The 18,859-nt window shown below is 47.2% G+C and overlaps 1 protein-coding gene across 1 annotated transcript in view; it reads right to left on the bottom strand.

Annotated features, from left to right (window-relative positions):
* Nucleotides 1-18,859, bottom strand: part of UQCC1 (ubiquinol-cytochrome c reductase complex assembly factor 1) — an 84,966-nt gene that overhangs the window by 44,619 nt on the left and 21,488 nt on the right. The window contains exon 6 of the mRNA XM_075011370.1: nt 18,714-18,771. Within this exon, the coding sequence (XP_074867471.1) occupies nt 18,714-18,771 (58 nt within the window). The remainder of the gene's footprint in view (nt 1-18,713; nt 18,772-18,859) is intronic.

Here is an 18,859-nt window from a genome sequence, read left to right as displayed (position 1 = left end):
AATACAGACCCCTGCAGAACCCCCCTTGTTACACCTTTCCAGCAGGATTGAGAACACATTAATAACTAATCTCTGAGTACGGTTATCCAGCCAGTTTTGCACCCAGCTTATAGTAGCCCCATCCAAGTTGTATTTGCCTAGTTTATTGATAAGAATATCACGTGAGACGGTATCAAATACCTTACTAAAGTCTAGGTATACCACATCCACTGCCTGTCGCTTATCCACAAGGCTCGGCTTATCCTATCAAAGAAAGCTATCAGATTGGTCTTACATTATTTGTTCTTTACAAATCCACGCCGGCTGTTCTCTATCACCTTGCCACCTCCCAAGTGTTTGCAGATGATTTCCTTAATTACTTGTTCCATTATCTTTCCTCCTATGAGGGTCATAGGAGGAAGAGAGGGAAGAAAGATGGGAGAGAGTGATATGGGGGGAAGAGGAGAGCAGAACTAGGAGCAAAGTGAGGGAAGAAGAATAGGAGAGATGAAGACAATGAGAGTGAGCATAAGGTAGAGGGATTAGTGAGGAAGGAGTGGAATAAAGATAGCAAGGCGGCCCTGGAGAGAAGGGATGATGATGGGCAAAGTGAGAGAAGCCTGGGGAAGAGAGAGGTATGGGGGAAATTTCCTAAAATTGTGCCAGGCTTTCTGCTTGGAAAATGCTCTGGAGCTGTATGGTGTTCCAAAGGCACATGTGGTGACTTCCATTCAATATGGCTGTGAGGATGGGCTGATGACCCCTCCCACTGCTTGACAGTACAGTTCTTCCTGCAGCATCAGGCAGTGGTGGGGAAGTGGGATGGTCACAGAGTGAAGCAAAATGCCTTATACACATCCAGAGAGGAAAGATAATCCTGCAGTTTAAGCACTGGGCTTGAACACAGGGGATATATGTCCACTTCCCAGTGCTGCCACACACTCCCTTGTCTAACCTGTGGCTTAACTCACTCTGTGCTTCACCTCCATGCGCAAAATGAGGATAATGTGCCCTTTTACCCATCATTCGTCTGTCCTGAGTATTTAGATTGTAAAGTCCTGGCCACTCAAGCACTATAATCAGGAACGATTTGGAATCCCAGTGCTTTTCCCGAACCTACTGAGAGAGAGAGAGCGAAAGACCATGTTTTGGGAGCCCAACTCTAGAAGAGAAAAGTGTCTTTACATGTGATAGCCTGAGTCATCAAGCCAAGGAAGAAAGCAAGGAGTTTTGTCAAGAGACTCCCTCAATACAAATGCTGTTTCCCATTCAATCTGCAGTGTCCCTCAGTGGTGTCTGGGTAGAAGACAGGGGGGTAATGGCCCCATGACTCCAAACCAGCACCAGCACCGCAAGAATGGAGTAGTGTTCAGAATAAAACTTGTTCCTCTTGAACCCTGAAAGGATGCTCCGTGTTTGGATGCTTAGTGCTGTCACAGAGCAGTTCAGCAGCACCAGGAATGAGGTCATGGAATTCTGCAGTTTATTTGAACGTTTGGTAGTATGTTACGACACCTGCCATCTGAGGTTTGAGAGACATGGATTTTCGCAGACTATAAGCTTTCTAAGTAGAACAACATGGCATGAAATGTTTTTCTTTTTCATAACAGAACACATTCTGTAGTCCATTTCAATACTGGATCATCTTTGTCACACCACTAAGGTGAAACACTTTCACACTCAAATTGCTAATTTAAAAAAAAAACTTATCTACATTATTACTTTAAAAGTGGGATATTTTTACATTTAAAATGTCTTATAAACATTGCTTTTTATTTGGTTATCTAAAACAATCACTGTTCTGCACTGATGATGGAAAAAGCAGATAGTACCCATAATCAGTTAAAATTCTCTTATTTTTAACCTTTTACTGTGAGATTGCATCCTTTATACAGTATGTACATTGAACTCAAATCAAAGGGACAAATTCTGTCTTCATATGCATAAGCAGGAGCCCTTTAAAAAAACAAACAACTTATCAGTAAGTGTTCTACCGATGAATCCAAGAGAAAAAATTGGCCCAAAGTTGCTAACAAAATAAAATGACAACAGTTAGGCTGCGTCTACACCACAGAGTTTTGTTGACAAAAGTGGCCTTCTGTTGACAAAACTCAGGGAACAGCCACACTACAAATGTGTCTATTAAGAAACTGTTGACAGAATGCAGCAGTTTCCTCACAGAGTTCTGTCGCTCCTGTTCAAGTTATAATGCTTCTGTCAATAGATTATGTTGACAAAAAATAGTGTAGACGCTCAGGGATGTCCTTCTGTCAACAGAGGAGTCCTCCATGGTGCCAGCTATTTGGCGCCAGGAGACGCTCTGTCTGCCACAAGCAGAGCTCTATATTCTGCCCCCTCCAGTCAGTCTTAAAGGTACAGGAGCCCTGGAAACCCCATACCAGGAAATAGGAAGTGTGTGAACCTCCCAGCCAGCATGTGTGCCTGCAGCCTGCTGACAGCCAACCCCTGAGTTGGCACAGGCAAATGGTGGCCTCCTGCTCCACCAGGGGCACCCTCTGCCCCTCCAGGGAGTGGGGAGAGGAGACCCAGAACACACCCCCAGCCAGGAGGAGGCCTGCCCCATCCTGGATGTATCCCAAAGTCCAGGATCTGCTCAGCCCCTGGGCTGAAGAAACTGTGCTGCTCAACCTGGCAGCCAAAAGGAGGAATGCCCCAGGCTACAGCTGGGTCACAACAGCCCTGGCAGCCCAAGGACAACCCACCTGGACCATGGAGCAGGTCCAGGTGAAAATAAAGGAGCTGTGGCAGGCGTATACCTGGGCCTGGGATGAGGTCACCAGTCAGGGGCACAAAGGCCAAGCTGCCCCGGCAACTGGGAGCTACATGAACTTCTCTGGGCAGAGGACACCTCCCCACCACGGACCCCTTGGACACATATGGGGAGACCCCCACCCTGGAGCTGGACTCCCATCCAGGGGAGCAGCAGCCCAATGACAAGGGTGACATCATGTCCCTGGCCAGTGAGGGGACCTTCATCATCAGCCTGGAGTTGGGCCCCTCCTCTGGCCAGGGCACCTCCAGAGCCTTGCTGGGCCTTTTCAGGATACTCGTCAGTGAGTACCACATGGGGACACCGTGGGGCATGGGGGGCGGACAAGGGTGGGGCATGCTTTGTTCCCCCACCTGGCCGACTTGGCCTGGATGCAATCCCATGAACCTGGCACCTGCACTTGTGTGCAAGGTGCCGTGTTCCACCCAGTCCGACCATGCAGCTGCAGGGCATGGACACCAGCCCTCTGCCAGCCCCACCAGAGGCCAACGGGCCTCCCTCTTTTCCTACAAAAGGTTATGGAGGGAGCAGCACACCCCCACACTCTGGGTACACTGCCCTCTCCCATGTCCAGGCGCATCAGTAAATAAAGAAAGCAAGCCTTCAGATGTCCAAAGGCATCCTCCAAATGCATGCAGGCAGGCCCATTTGAGGCATGCATTAATGGAATTCCCGGGTGGGGTCCAGGTGTCCAGTATAGGGCCACATGAGCCAGGCCATGAGGGGGTAGGTGGCATGCCCCACTATGCATAGAGGCATGGCCACATCCCTGAAGCCAGCTCCCAGTGGAGGATGAAGATGCCCGCCTCCATCCTCTGGAAGAGGCCACAGTTGCAGAACACTTGAGTGTCATGTGCCCCGCCAGCCCACCCTACATAGACAGACGTCGATGAAGTGTTTGCAGTGGTCAACCAGGGCCTGCATCAAGATGGAGCGGTATCCCTTTCTGTTGACTAGCCGTGCCACACTGTGGTCTGGGGCACAGGTGGCGATGTGGGTCCCGTTGATGTACCCAAAACAGATGGGGAACCCCACAGTGTTGAATACAGCCACAGCTGCATCAACATTGTCCAGGCAGATGAGTGTGTGCAGCAGGAGGGAGCTGATGACCCTCATGACTTATGTGGGGAGGAGGTGGGACACGCAGGTGAGGGACTGGGCTGGTTGGGCACTTGGCCCCGGGGTGTTCCCCATCCCCCCGTGGTCCTATCCCTGAAACCTTTGGGTCCCCTCCCTAGAGGCCATCCCTCATGCAAAACAGCTGTGTGTGGGTGGGACAGCATGGTCCCTAGGGGCAGGGCTTCCCTCCCCTTCCCATTCCCCCCTTGCACCTCTGCCCCTGCTCCCCAAGTTGTCCTCTGTGACCAGGATCCCTCCCACCCCTGGGCAGAGCCTATGGCCAGGTTGTGCCTTACCTGTGTGAAGACTGCATTGATGGTGGACTTCCCCACTCTGAACTGGTTCCCAACAGACTGGTAGCTGTCAGGGGTAGCCAGCTTCCAGAAGGCAATGGCAACCCTCTTCTCCAGGGGGAAGGTAGACTGGAGGTGGGTGTCCTCCTTGCAGTGGGTGGAGGTGAGCCAGGCGCATAGCTCCAGAAAGGTGTCTTTCCACATGCGGAAATTCTGGAGCCAGCACTGGTCATCCCACTCACCCATCACCAGATGGTCCCACCAGTCTGAATTGGTGGTGTATTGCCAGACATGCCTGATGAGCTGTGGGCGTGGGCACTGGCAACTCAATGCAGCAGTGAGGAGGGTATCTTTCTTGTGGGAGGTGTTGGGCTCGTTCCTCTGCAGAAGGAGAAGGATGGGTGGGATGAATCATAGAACAATAGAGCTGTAAGAGACCTGAAAAAGCCATCGAGTCCAGCCCTCTGCTCTAAGCAGGACCAAACCCATCAGATCAGCCCTGCCAGGGCTTTGTCGAGGCGAGACTTAAACACCTCCAGGGATGGAGACCCCACTACTTCCCTTGGCAGACCCATTCCAATGCTTCACCACCCTTTCTAGTGAAAAAGTTTTTCCTAATGTTCAACCTGGACCTTTCCAACCACAACTTGAGACCATTGTTCCGTGTTATTCAACCTCTTTATTAATGACCTGGATGAGGGACTGGATTGCACCCTCAGCAAGTTTGCGGATGACACAAAACTAGGGGGAGAGGTAGATTCCTTGCAGGGTAGAGAGAGAATCCAGAGGGACCTGGATAAATTGGAGGACTGGGCCAAAAGAAATCTGATGCGGTTCAACAGGAGAAGTGTAGAGTCCTGCACCTGAGGCGGAAGAATCCCAAGCATTGTTACAGGCTGGGGACTGACTCAGCAGCAGTACAATGGAAAGGGACCTAGGGGTTATGGTGGATGAAAGTCTGGATATGAGTAAACAGTGTGCCCTTGTAGCCAAGAAGGCTAACTGCATACTAGGGTGTATTAGGAGGAGCATTTTGAGCAGATCTAGAGAAGTAGTTATTCCTCTCTATTCAGCACTGGTGAGGCCACATCTGGACTGTTGTGTCCAGTTTTGGGCCCCCCACTATAAAAAGGATGTGGATTTGCTGGAGCAGGTTCAGTGAGGGGCAACAAAATTATTAAGGATCTGGAGCACAAGACCTGTGAAGATAGGCTGAGGGATTTGAGCTTGTTTTGTTTACAGAACAGGAGACTTAGAGGTGATTTAATAGCAGCCTTCAACTTCCTGAAAGGGAGCTCTAAAAAGGAGGGTGAGAAACTGTTCTCAGTGGTGTCAGATGGCAGAACAAGGAGTAATGGTCTGAAGTTGAAGAGGGAGAGGTGTAGGTTACATATTAGGAAAAACTACTTCACCAGGCAGGTGGTGAAGCACTGGAATGCGTTGCCTAGAGAGGTGGTAGATTCTCCATCCCTTGAGGTTTTTAAGTCCTGGCTGGACAAGGTCCTGGCTGGATGACTTAGTTGGTGTTGATCCTGCTTGAAGCAGGGGGCTGGACTAGACGACCTCCTGAGGTCCCTTCCAGCCCTGTGATTCTGTGTTCTGCCATCTGTGACCACGGTGAACAGCCTCCCTCCAGCCTCTTTGCAACCTCCTTTCAGTAAGTTGAAGGCTGTTATCAAGTCCCCGCTCAGTCTTCTCTTCTGCAGACTACAGTTTCAATTCCCTCAACCTTTCTTCATAAGTCGTATGCTCTAGCCCCCTAATTATTTTGGTTGCCCTCCACTAGACCCTCTCCAGTGTATCCACATCCTTCCTATAACTGGGGACCCAGAACTGGACACAGTACTCCAGATGCGGCCTCACCAAAGCCAAATAAAGGGGCGAATAATCACTTCTCTGGATTTATTGGCAACGTTCCTATTGATGCAACCTAATATGCCATTAGCTTTCTTGGCTACAAGGCACACTGTTGACTCATGTCCAGCTTCTCGTCCACTGCAACTCCCAGGTCCTATTCTGCAAAACTACTACTGTGCCAGTCGGACCCCAGCCTGTAAAAATGCTTGGGATTCTTCAGGCCCAGGTGCAGGACTCTGCGCTTGTCCTTATTGAACCTCATCAGATTTCTTGCAGCCCAGTCTTCCAATTTGTCTAAGTCACTCTGGACCCTGTCCCTACCTTCCATCATATCTACCTCTCTCCCCAGCTTAGTGTCATCTGCAAACTTGCTGAGGGTGCAATTCAACCCCTCATCCAGGTCATTGATAAATGTGTTGAACAGAACAGGACCCAGAACTGAACCTTGGGAGACTCCACTAGAAACCGACTGCCATCCCAACATCGAGCCATTGATCACTACTCGCTGGGCCCGACCTTCTAACCAGCTTTCTATCCATCTCACCATCCATTTATCCAATCTACATTCCTTTAACTTGCTGACAAGAATCTTGAGGGAGACTGTGTCAAAAGCTTTGCTGAAGTCAAGATAAATCACATCCATTGATTCTCCCTTATCCACAGAGCCAGTTATCTCATCATAGAAACTACTCAGATTGGTCAGGCATGACTTGCCCTTCGTGAATCCATGCTGACTATTCCTGATCACTCTCCTCTCCTCCAAAGGCCTCAAAATGACTTCCTTGAGGAGCCCGTCCTTGATTTTTCCAAGGACTGATGTAAGACTGACCAGCCTACAGTTCCCTGGATGATCCTTCTTCCCTTTTTTAAAAGACGGGCACTACATTTGCCTTTTTCCAGTCATCCAGGATCTCTCCCGATCTCCACGACTTTTCAAAGATAACAGCCAAGGGCTCGTCAATAACATACGCCAACTCCCTCAAAACCCAAGGATGAATTAGGTCCAGGCCCATCGATTTATGTACATTTAGCTTTTTTAGATCGCTCCTAACCTGTTCTTTCCCCACCAAAGGCTGTCCACCTTCATCACACAATGCATCACTTATCGCATTAGTCCAGGAGCTGTCTCTGTCCGTGAAGACGGAGGCAAAGAAAGCATTAAGTACTTCAGCTTTCCCTACATCATCTCACTGGGTTACCTCCCTCATACCATAGGGGCACCACACCCTCTCTGATCACCTTCTTCTTGCTAACATGCCTGTAGAAACTTTTCTTGTTATCCTTCACATTCCTTGCGACTCGCTTCCAGTTGTGCTTTTGCCTTCCTGATAACCGCCCTGCATTCTCGAGCTATACATTTATATCCCTCCCCAGACATCTGTCCAAGTTTCCACTTTTTGTAAGCTCCCCTTTTGTGCCTAAGTTTTCCAAGGATCTCCCTATTAAGCCAGTCTGGTCTCCTACCACATTTACCTCTCTTGCTGCACACTGGGACAGTTTCTTTCTGCGCCTTCAGTAGGTCTTTCTTAAAATACTGCCAGTTTTCCTGGACTCCTTTTCCCTTCATGGTAGCATCCCAGGGGATTCTGCCCATCAGGTTCCTGAAGGAGTCAAAGTCTGCTTTTCTGAAGTCCCAGGTGTGTAATTTGTGGCTCTCTTTCCTTCCTTTGGTCAGAATCCTGAAGTTTACCATCTCATGATCACTGCTTCCCAGGTTGTCCCCCACCTCTACCTTCCCTATTAGCTCCTCTCTGTTTGTAAGCAGCAGATCGAGCTGCGCACGAGCTCTGGTTGGGTCCTTCAGCACCTGTACCAAGAAGCGATCCCCAACATTCTCCAAAAATTTCCTGGACTGCTTGTGTACCGCCGTACTGGTCTCCCAACAGATGTCAGGGTAATTGAAGTCCCCCACGATAACGAGAGCCCGCGATCCAGAAACTTCTCTCAGTTGTCCAAAAAAAGCCTCATCTACCTCATCATCCTGATTTGGCGGCCTGTAGCAGACACCAACCACCCCATCTCCAGTGCTGCCTACACCACTAAGCTTGACACACAGATTCTCAACAGGCTTTTCTCCCTCTATGTACTGGAGTTCCAAGCAATCATAGTGCTCTCTTACATACAGTGCAACTCCTTGTCCTTTTGTCCCTTGCCTCTTCTTCCTGAACAGTTTATACCCTTTCATGGCAGCACTCCAGTCATGCAAGTCATCCCACCAAGTCTCTGTTATTCCAATCAAGTCATAGTTCTTGGACTGAGCCAGGGCTTCTAATTCCTCCTGCTTGATATGCAGGCTTCTGGCATTGGTGTACAAACACCTTAGATAACCAGTCGATCTCCCCGCCCTCACTACTCGAACCAAGGATCCACTTTTGTTGTACTTTCCTCTTTGCATTTCTTCCCGGCCTCCAAGTTCCTTTCTACCCACAGGGTTTCAGTCACCTTCCCCCAGCAATCCTAGTTTAAAGCTCTCCTCACTAAGTTTGCAAGCCTACTTGCAAAAATGCTCCTTCCTCTCTTGGTTAGGTGGACCCCATCTCTTCCCAATAATCCTTGTGCTTGGAACAGCGTCCCATGATTGAAGAATCCAAAGCCCTTTCTCTGAAACCACCTGTGTATCCATGCATTTACTTCCTCAATTCGATGGCCCCTACCTAGCCCTTTCCCTTCAACAGAAAGGATGGATGAGAACACCACTTGCACTCCAAATTCTTTGACCCTTCTTCCCAGTGCCACATAATCCGCAGTAACCCGCTCAAGGTCCTTCTTGGACGTATCGTTAGTTCCCACATGCAGAAGTAGGAAGGGGTAGTATTCTGAAGGCGTGAGCAGTTTTGTAAGGCTCTCAGTCACATCCTGAATTCGAGCTCCTGGTAAACAGCACACCTCACGAGATTGCAGGTCTGGTCAGCAGATGGATGGTTCAGTCCCTCTTAGGAGGGAGTCCCCTACCACCAACACCCATCTTTTTCTTCTGGCGGTGGTGGTCATTGAACCCCCACCCTAGGGCTACAAATCCCATGTCCTGCAGTAGAAGCAGTTCCCTTGCAATTTTTTCCCTGTGAGGCTCCTTCCAAAGCACTCACCACCACAGAACCAGTGGAGAGTGCCTGAAAGTGATTACTTATCTCTATATCAATGGGGGACTCGTGTACCAGCCTTCTTTTTCTTCTAGTGGTTACATGCTGCCAGTTCTCTGCTTCATCCCTTACCGCCCTCCCCGATTCTTCCGCCTGCCGTGCTTGCAAGATTAAACGCTCCCTTCTGTCAAGGAAATCTTCATCCTCCCTGATTGAGCGTAGGGTCAACACTTGAGCCTCCAGTACTCTCATTTTTTCTTCTAAAATGGAGACCAGCTTGCACTTAGTGCAGACAAAATCCCTTCTTTCCTCAGGGAGGAAGACAAACATGGCACATCCCGAGCAGGTAACAGCAGCAGACCTGTCACTATCCATGCCTGCCATCCTAGAACAGAGATTTAAAAGAAAGGCAAGGGTCCCTGGCCCCTTCCAAACTCCCTCTCTAAACTCCCTGTTTGCAGTCCCCTGTTCGCAAGCTCACCTGTTTGCTTGGATAATGCTTTATATAGCCCTGAACTACCTCAAAGTCCCTCCCCTTACTGAGGCTCAGCCTATCAGCAGAGGCTTATAGATAACAAGCTTATTTAGAAGCCAAGAGATTCCAACTGCCAGTCCCAGTCCACCCTCCGGGTTGTGGGGGCGGGCTGGAGAGAAAAAAAAACAAAAAACCTACCACACACCACAGAGCAGAAAAACACCACAGCCAGAAAGCCCCAAACACAACACACACCCAGACAGCCTTTTACTTAAGAATCCTGTATTTGCTTCTCCTTTACCTGCCTGAAGAACTCCCTCTCTAACTCCCTGACATACAACAGAAGCTGCAGCAGCTATCTGTGTGGCCAGTGCAAGCCCAGGGGCTGCTCTGGTGGCATGGCTCACTGGAAAGTTCAAACTCTCTCACAGGAAGCCTGGGAGCCCTGCACTAGCTTTGCTGTCCCTCCAAGAGGTATGCAAGCCTCAGCATGGGAAGGTACTGTGGCCTGGTGGGCACCCTTTAAGGGTGAGGAGGGCTGTTGCTCCAGGTAGGGCTTGGTGTCCATACGAGCCTGGCTTCCAGGTCATCACAGCCGGCTCTGTTGACAGAGGGGTCGGGGTGTGTGGATGCTCTCTATGGACAGAGTGTGTCAACAGAACAAGCCTCTATTTGATGTGGACGCATTCTGTCAACAGAGGTTGCTGGGAAATATGTCCCGACAGTAACTTCTGTCAACAAAACTCTGTCGCATAGACCCAGACTTACTGTTTCCAATGCAAAATGCTGAAGTTAGTAGTGATGAAACAAGGCAAAAAATCATACTTCCTGGCAAGAAAAATTAGATTACTATAATGAAGAAATAATTGTAATGCACAACCGTTACTACAGCCAAATAATAAACTGGATTAGAATAACCATACAATTCCAAACATAAAAATACATTTAAAATCTTGGTGCTTAAAGCAAGTTCTGGGTCAAATAAATAAACAAAAATTGTCGGGGATGGTACCTGGTCCTGCTGAGAGGGCAGAGGAGTGGACTCGATGACCTCTCAAGGTCCCTTCCAGCTGTGTGAGATGTGTATAGGTATAGCTAGCTACACCATCTCATTAAAAGACAGTAATTTGCTTTATACCGGACCAATCCCCATTAAACTACTTCATACAAATTAAATTTCATACCATGAAGCAGCAATTAAACCAATAATTTCAAATTAAGTAACAGTCATTTAACATATTACCATCGAAGTTTCAGCTCAAGTATTTCCCTGACCAAGGCCTGGTCTACATACACGAGTGGGTCAACACAAGGCTGATCACATCCACCTAGCTGTAGATGTGTCTTCACTTAAATTTGGCTTCAGCCAGTGCAGGCACCCCGCTAGACTGACAAAATGTTGTCATCCATTCCAAAACAATCTCAGAGGGGTAGCTGTGTTAGTTTGTAGCTTCACAAAAACAAGCAGTCCTGTAGCACCTAAAAGACTAACAGATTTATTTATTACATAACAAGCTTTTGTGGGTAAGATCCACTTTTTCAGATTTGGAGCAGATAATATGAATCCAGTGTTTATATGGGTGGGGGGGGAATAGATAAAATAATACTTAAGGGACTTTAATGTAAGAGTTGGCTGAGATTGTAATGTATGGAATAGCACCACTGGGAAGAGAGGAGTGGGCAAAACCAGTTCCAATGGCTTCCATCTACTCAGCAGCAAAGCATGACCTTGTTATTGCAATTTTCAGACAAAGCAACAAGTACAAAACAACTTCCCAATAAAACAGTGTCACCTCCTAGCCTGTGCTACTGAAAGAATACAGGATCTAACAGATATCCAAATCACTGTGTTACAAAAGGGGGCGATTATTGCTGGATTGACCATTGCCTAGTGAAAACAGTCATGTCCATCACGATTGCACAGAAACATGGAAAACAACAGGAAAAAAAAATCACACAGATGGCAATACAACATCCAAAGACTTCAATCCGCATTGCACCAAAAGAACTTCCAAGTACTCATCAGTGAAAAACAGACCACATGCACACCTGGAAATGACAACACAAGTTTCAAAGCACACTGGGAAGCCCTAAAGCAGATCCATCAATGAGCCATGAGAGGAATCAATCAGCCTCGTTACCCATCACCACTGGTTTGTCAACAACTTTGTGATTACAGCCCCTTTGGATCAGAAGAGGGAAGCTCTCTGGCAAAACCAACCACTATCCAGCCAGATGGAGAACTCTTTTCATCAACTCAAAGCTGAAGTTCAAAGGAGGATCTGAGAAATCCAAAGCAAATAGTGGGAGGACAAAGCAAACAGCTATTTCAAAACAGGTGATGTTAAGACATGAAATACAGACTATTTCAGCCTACAGCCTATGGCTGCGTCTACACGTGCACGCTACTTCGAAGTAGCGGCAGTAACTTCGAAATAGCGCCCGTCACGTCTACACGTGTTGGGCGCTATTTCGAAGTTGAAATCGACGTTAGGCGGCGAGACGTCGAAGTCGCTAACCCCATGAGGGGATGGGAATAGCGCCCTACTTCGACGTTCAACATCGAAGTAGGGACGTGTAGACGATCCGCGTCCCGCAACATCGAAATAGCGGGGTCCTCCATGGCGGCCATCAGCTGGGGGGTTGAGAGATACTCTCTCTCCAGCCCTTGCGGGGCTCTGTGGTCACCGTGGGCAGCAGCCCTTAGCCCAGGGCTTCTGGCTGCTGCTGCTGCAGCTGGGGGTCCGTGCTGCATATACAGGGTCTGCAACTAGTTGTTGGCTCTGTGTATCTTGCACTGTTTAATGAAAGTGTGTCTGGGAGGGGCCCTTTAAGGGAGCGACTTGCTGTTGAGTCCGCCCCGTGACCCTGTCTGCAGCTGTGCCTGGCTCCCTTATTTCGATGTGTGCTACTTTGCCGTGTAGACGTTCCCTCGCTGTGCCTATTTCGATGTTGGGCTGAGCAACGTCGAAGTTGAACATCGACGTTGCCAGCCCTGGAGGACGTGTAGACGTTATTCATCGAAATAGACTATTTCGATGTCGCAACATCGAAATAAGCTATTTCGAAGTTGGGTGCACGTGTAGACGTAGCCTATGTGTCCAATGGCTCTATTTTGAAATAAGCTCTGTGTGTCTAGATGCTGTATTTCAAAATACCTAAGTGCTACTTTAAAATGCATTTTTGTGTGTAGTAGTGTTATTTTGAAATAAACTATTACAGAACGGCTCTTCTGGAATAGCTTATTTCAAAATAAGATTGCTGTGTAGACACACCCAAAGACCCTGTATGACTCGTGTGGTCCCAAATGGCTGAGATCCAAAGGTGGTAGTACCCTTCTAAAAGGCAATGAATGCATCTACGAGCATTGGAGAGAACACTACAAAAGGCTTCTAAATTGAGAAATTATTGTGACTGCCAACACCATCAACTTCATCTCTCAGTACCCAATCTGGGAAACTCTTGCCAATCCATTGACACCTGATGAGGACCACAGAGCAAATACAAAAATGGAGAACAATAAAGCACCAAGTCCTGGTCATCCCCTTTGAAGTACTGAAGTGGGAGGAGAAATACCTACCATCAAGCTTCGTTTGCTGATCCTTAAAATCTGGTGCACCAAAAGCACTCCTGATGACCTACCTAATGCTAACATCATCATCATTTTCAAAAAGGGAGACAAGGCTGACAGTGGCAACTATCAAGTCATTGTCCTCCTCTCCATCGCTAGGATTTCTTTCCAGAATCTCACTGAATCATTGGCTCCCTCTTGCAGAAGTGCTTCCAGAGTCCCAGTATAGCTTCTGACCAACATGAAGCACCACCTAGCTCTCTGCTGAACTCAAAGTCCTGGTCATCACAAGATCCTCTGGCAAGTCATTCCTCAGGCTGACTATGCGCCGCATGAAGAAGCACTTTGTTTGTTTTAAATCAGTGGCCTATTAATTTCAGTTGGTGACCCCCTGTTTCTTATGTTCTGGGAACAAGTAATTAACATTTCCTTATTCGATTTTCCCATACCTGTTATGATTTTATAGTCTATCATATTCCAACCCCCAACACTTAGGTTCCTCTTTTCTAATCTGAAAAGTCCCAACATTTTAATCTCTTTCCATATAGCAGCCTTTCCAGAACCCTAATCATTTCTGTTGACATTTTCTGAACCTTTTCCAATGCCAATATATCTTTTTTGAGATGAGGTGACCACATCTCTATGCCATATTCAAGATGTGAGCATACCATTGATTTATATAGAGACAATAAAATGTACTCTGTCTTATTCTTTATCCCCTTTTTCAATGATTCCTAAAACTGTTTGCTTTTCTGACTGCTGCTGCCCATTGACTGGATGTTTTCAGAGAACTATCCACAATGACTTCAAGAGCTCTCTTGAGTGGTTATAACTAAAACCATCATTCTGTATGTATAATTGGGATTATTTTTTCCAATATACATTACTTTGTATTTATCAACATTAAAATTCATCTACCATTTTGTTGCCCAATCCCCTAGTTTTGTGAGATCCTTCTGAATCTCTTCACAGACTGCTTTGGACTTAAAGATTTTGAACAGGTTAGTATCATCTGCAAATTCTGCCACCTCGCTGCTGACCTCTTTCTCCAGATCATTGATCAGTATGTTGAATAGGACTGGTTTCAGTACTGACCCTTGGGGGATACCACTAGTTACACATCTCCATTCGGAAATTCAACCATTTATTCCTTTTAACCAGTTGTCAATCCATGACAGGACCTTCCCTCTTATCCAATGACAGCTTACTTTGCTTACGGGCCTTTGGTGAGGGACTTTGTCAAAGGCTTTCTGGAAATCTAAGTACACTGAATCCCTTTTGCCTTCATGCTTGCTGACCCCCTCAAAGAATTATAGTAAAGTGGGGAGGGATGATTTCTCATGTTGACTTTCCCACAACAAATTATGTTCATCTACGTGTCTGACAATTCTGGTCTTTCCTATATTTTTCAAACAATGTAATACAGTATAAGGTTGAACCTTTCTAATCTGGAACTCTCATCTGGGAAACTCCATAATCTGGCATGATTTTAGTTAGCCAGACAACCACTCTTCATGGATGTGGCCAAGTTCCCATGGTTCCATAAGAAGTTTATTTACAGTCACCAATCCTGGGCTCTCAGCGTTCCGTGCTGTTATTTAGCTGTAATTTACCCATAAATGTCTTCTAAGAGTCCAGTAAGCAGTGGAAGCATTAGTAATGTGCCAGAAAATATTGACCTCCTGTTGTCTGGCAAATGCTCTTGTCCGTACCGGTCAGGTCCCGAGGGTGCCAAATGAGAGAGGTTCAACCAGTAGTGTATAACCTAAGAGGGATAGTTATGTTATTCTGTAACTTCACAAACAACAAGCAGTCCTGTAGCACCTTAGAGACAAATTTATTATCTCATGAGCTTCCATTCTCTGAAGAAGTGGGCCTTACCCACAAAAGCATATGACTTAATAAATTTCTTAGTTTCTAAGGTGCTACAGGACTGCCTGTTATAGTATAGTAACCACCTAACATAAGATTACCAAAACAACAGCTCTAAGTCCAACTCACCAAAGCACAAAGGAAATAGAGCAGGGAGAGAGGGAAATGCTTCAGAGAAACCCACAAGATAAACTCCAAAAGATGTGGTACTGACACCACAAACTGGGAGCCAGCAGCTCAGGACAGTGATAACTGACAAAGACTGGTTAGAGAGAGAATATCCACTTTTGAGGAAAACCACCTTGTCCTGGTACAAGAAACACACCAGAAAAGGAAGGCAAGACAATTATCATGTACCAAGTGTGGCACAATCCTGTCTTAAAAACACCACTGAGGCAATCTGCCTCTGAAAGATTGCTGATCCCTGGCCTAAAGCCTAAGACCTTTATCTGCACCCAAACTGAAAGAGCAGCAGCCATTAGCTGAACAGGAGGCAGTCTCATACATTCCATCTACATTACATTAAAAGATTGTAATACCGGCCTCCTAAGAGGGAGACCATGTCCTAATAGCACCAGACAAAGAAACATATCTTAAGACGGTTAAAAAAACGTAGTCTGATAGCATGCTGTCCAGCAAGAAACTACATATCAATAGTAGGGGTTGTGAAATCTTCCTTCCTTTATTGTTCCCATTTCCTTACTGTTTGGCTCCAAGATCAGAGCTGCCTGACCTCAACCCTGTGCCCATGACACTGTACAGAAAGTGGAGTCCTCCAGAGGGACCTGATCCTGACCGGCAATCAAGAAAAGTTTATCTGTCTTCTTGGGAGTGGTGAACATTGAATGCTTATCACGTGCATTCTGTTTTCTTGTGACTATTCATAAATAGAGGGTAAGTAGTTTATCATTGTGTAAGGCTATTTCACTGGTTAAAAGATCCTGCAAACCTGCAGAGTGTAAGATTATGCTTGAGTCTATGGACAGGTCAGGGTGGCTGCCTAATATTAAGGTTATACCTGAGCCCTAGGAATGGGTAAGGGGGGATGCCCCTAGAGTCTGTGAATAAAAGGAGATTTTGTGCAGGTAACACAAAACAGGCAATTTTAGTATTTCCATGAAATGGCTTTTAGGGGTTGTCTTTGTTTTAAGATCAAAGTTGTTTCTTGGCCTGATACACATACATTTTAAAATCAAGGTGTAGCAGGGCGGAGTGGCCACTTCACTTCTCGGAAGGGGAAGAACCTTTCGGCTGTTATTCTGTATTGGGCATACCCCCTCCCTGTCACCTGACCAGAAGTCAGGAGGTGGGGCCAGGACTAGAAAAGCCCAGCCTGAGGACTCAGTCTGGATGGAGACTCCAGAGGATGGCTCTGGGCTCCCTACCAGAGAGGCTGAGGATCGGCAGAGTGGGACTGAGACCTGGACTAGGCTGCCTGGACCCCTGCCAGTCCTGGCAACCTGTGGACCCCAGTGGGACCTGGCTGAAGACAACTAGCTGGACCTAGAGGACCGACCTGTGGACTGGCCTCACCCTGCACCCTGAAGCAGCAATACCCATAGGCCGTGCAGGCCTGGATCGGGCCACCCAGACCCTAGCCAGACCTAGAACCCTGTGAGCCTCGAGAAGTGGGCCGGACAGGGGGAGACCTGGGGTGGCCCAGGGGGTAAGAGAACCATTAAAGGGCCTCGGGTTGGCGTGTTGTGGGCTGGATTCCCTGCTGACCTGCGCAGCAGACCACACTGCTGTGACCAGGGCCCCTGGGCTGGGATGTGGTGAAGGGGGTGGGCCTGCATCCTCCCTACCACCCAACTGTTGGGTTGCAGTCCCGCCACTCTGCCAGCACAGGTGAAGTGCCTGTGCCTGTCTGGAACTGGGTGCACTGTGTGAACTGAGTTGGTTGCCCTGCCCCGAGCTAGGGCTGGGGCTCTCCTAAGCAAGTAGACAACCAGTGAGACTGTGAGTTCGCTGCCCCACCCTGAGCTAGGGCCTGGGCCTTTTGTGAACTGTCTGTGTTTGTTGCCCCGCCCTACAACAGGGCCTGGGCCTGCCCCACCTTGCATCAGGGCTTGGGCTCCTTTTGGCTGTTTGTTGCCCCACCCTGAGCAAAGGCTTGGGGCTTTCTAAAGACTATTGTAGTGCTGCCCTGCCTTGTGCCAGGGCCTGGGCCATCTGGGAACTGTTTATGTGCTGCCCCGCCTTGAGGTAGGGCCTGGGCTCAACTGTGAACTGTTTGGTTTACTGCCCTGCCTTGCACCAAGGCGTGGGTCTTTAAGACTGTTGGTTTGTTGCCCACCCTGAGCTAGGGTCTAGGCTTTCTAAGACTTGTGCTAATTTCCCCAGATGAACTGTGTGTGTTGCCCCACCCTGAGCTAGGTCTTGCTGACTGGTCGTTTGCTGCCGCCCTTAGCGAGGGCCTACCTTTCCTGAGACTGGGTGTTTTGCTGCCCTGTACTGAGCTAGGGCCCAGGAGCATTGGGAATATATGTGTGCTGCCCTGCCTTGAGCTAATTTTCCCCAGTGCCTGCCTAAAGCAAGGCCAGGTTTTAAACTGTCACCTCTTACCCACCTCAGGCAAGGTAGAAATCCCCAAACTGCTAACTTGGGGGGCTGTGGTAGTACCCATGGCAGTGCAGCAGAGGGGCCACCCACTGACCTGGAAGGCGAGGACCCCTTCTAGGAGCCCCAAACCGGCTACACAAGGCAATAGAGTACATATATAGTTTTAAGTTGAAAATGTAAACCCAAATAGTCAGGACAATATTAATTAAGGCACTCACACAAATCCCAACTTGTGACCAAAAAGATACAACATAGTAAGCTCTTTCATTAAACAATCACGTAAAATACCCACACACATATACAATTCAAGTTTCAGAAGTTAATAGTTTTTTAGTGGAATAAGCTGGCATGGAAGAAAGATGCAAAGATTCTAAATAAATTTCAGAGTATGGAAGTTAAGAGGGAAAGAAGGGAAATGAGATGCAGTGAAATGAGCGGGGTGGGCTTGCTGGCAACTTCTTATGGCCTGTGAATGGCTCCTATAGATTAGGGTAGTAAACATAATTCTTCAGGCATTGGGCTCCTGAGAGAACTGGCAGTCTGGAAAATACTGCATTCCTTTGTGTATCCTGCTACATTACTCTGACCTTTTCAAATGTGTTATGTTAGATGAAAATTTGATATTTTTGGCTACTTATTTCACAAATGAAGAAGAAAAAAATATTGCTGATGGCATTAAATATTTTTACATGCACCCAATCTGGCATTCACTTACCTTGCGTGCACATCTTAGAAGTGCAAGTGTAAATGTCAGTGCTATAGTTTGTTAAAGGTTTCTGACAGCCAGCAATTAAAATCACCACAAATTCTCACCATTTAAACCACTTTTACGTAAATGTAAACTCTTCCTAAAACAGCTAAGTGAGAATTTTCCATTCAGCCTGAGTAAGGCTTTTTGATAAGCTCATGTCAATGCTCTCTCTGCTACTGTGAGTTTTCAAGAATATTACAAATATTAGCTTCTCTTTGGGTCTGTTTGACCTTTAATAAAAATGTGCTAAAACACACAAGTTAACAAAATAAACAGACTGTTTCTTGTCAGTAACCAGGGAACTGACAGGATTGCTTCAATCTGTATAATGAAAATAAACTTTGTATTTTAACTTTCACTTACCAGACATGAAGCTGTGCTACTAGAAACCAAGAGTTCAATGTGTCAGGCATGTTGCACCCTACAAGAAACAAAAACAGAGAAAAACAAAGAAGTTTTCCACTGATTTTCACATTTTAAAAGAAACATCCTTAATTTAAATGTTTATA

The sequence above is a fragment of the Carettochelys insculpta genome, chromosome 17 (genome assembly GCF_033958435.1).
Source record: "Carettochelys insculpta isolate YL-2023 chromosome 17, ASM3395843v1, whole genome shotgun sequence".
Taxonomy (NCBI): Eukaryota; Metazoa; Chordata; order Testudines; family Carettochelyidae; genus Carettochelys; species Carettochelys insculpta.
The sequence above is the reverse complement of the archived record's forward strand: the minus strand, read 5'-3'. Positions and strand labels throughout refer to the sequence as shown.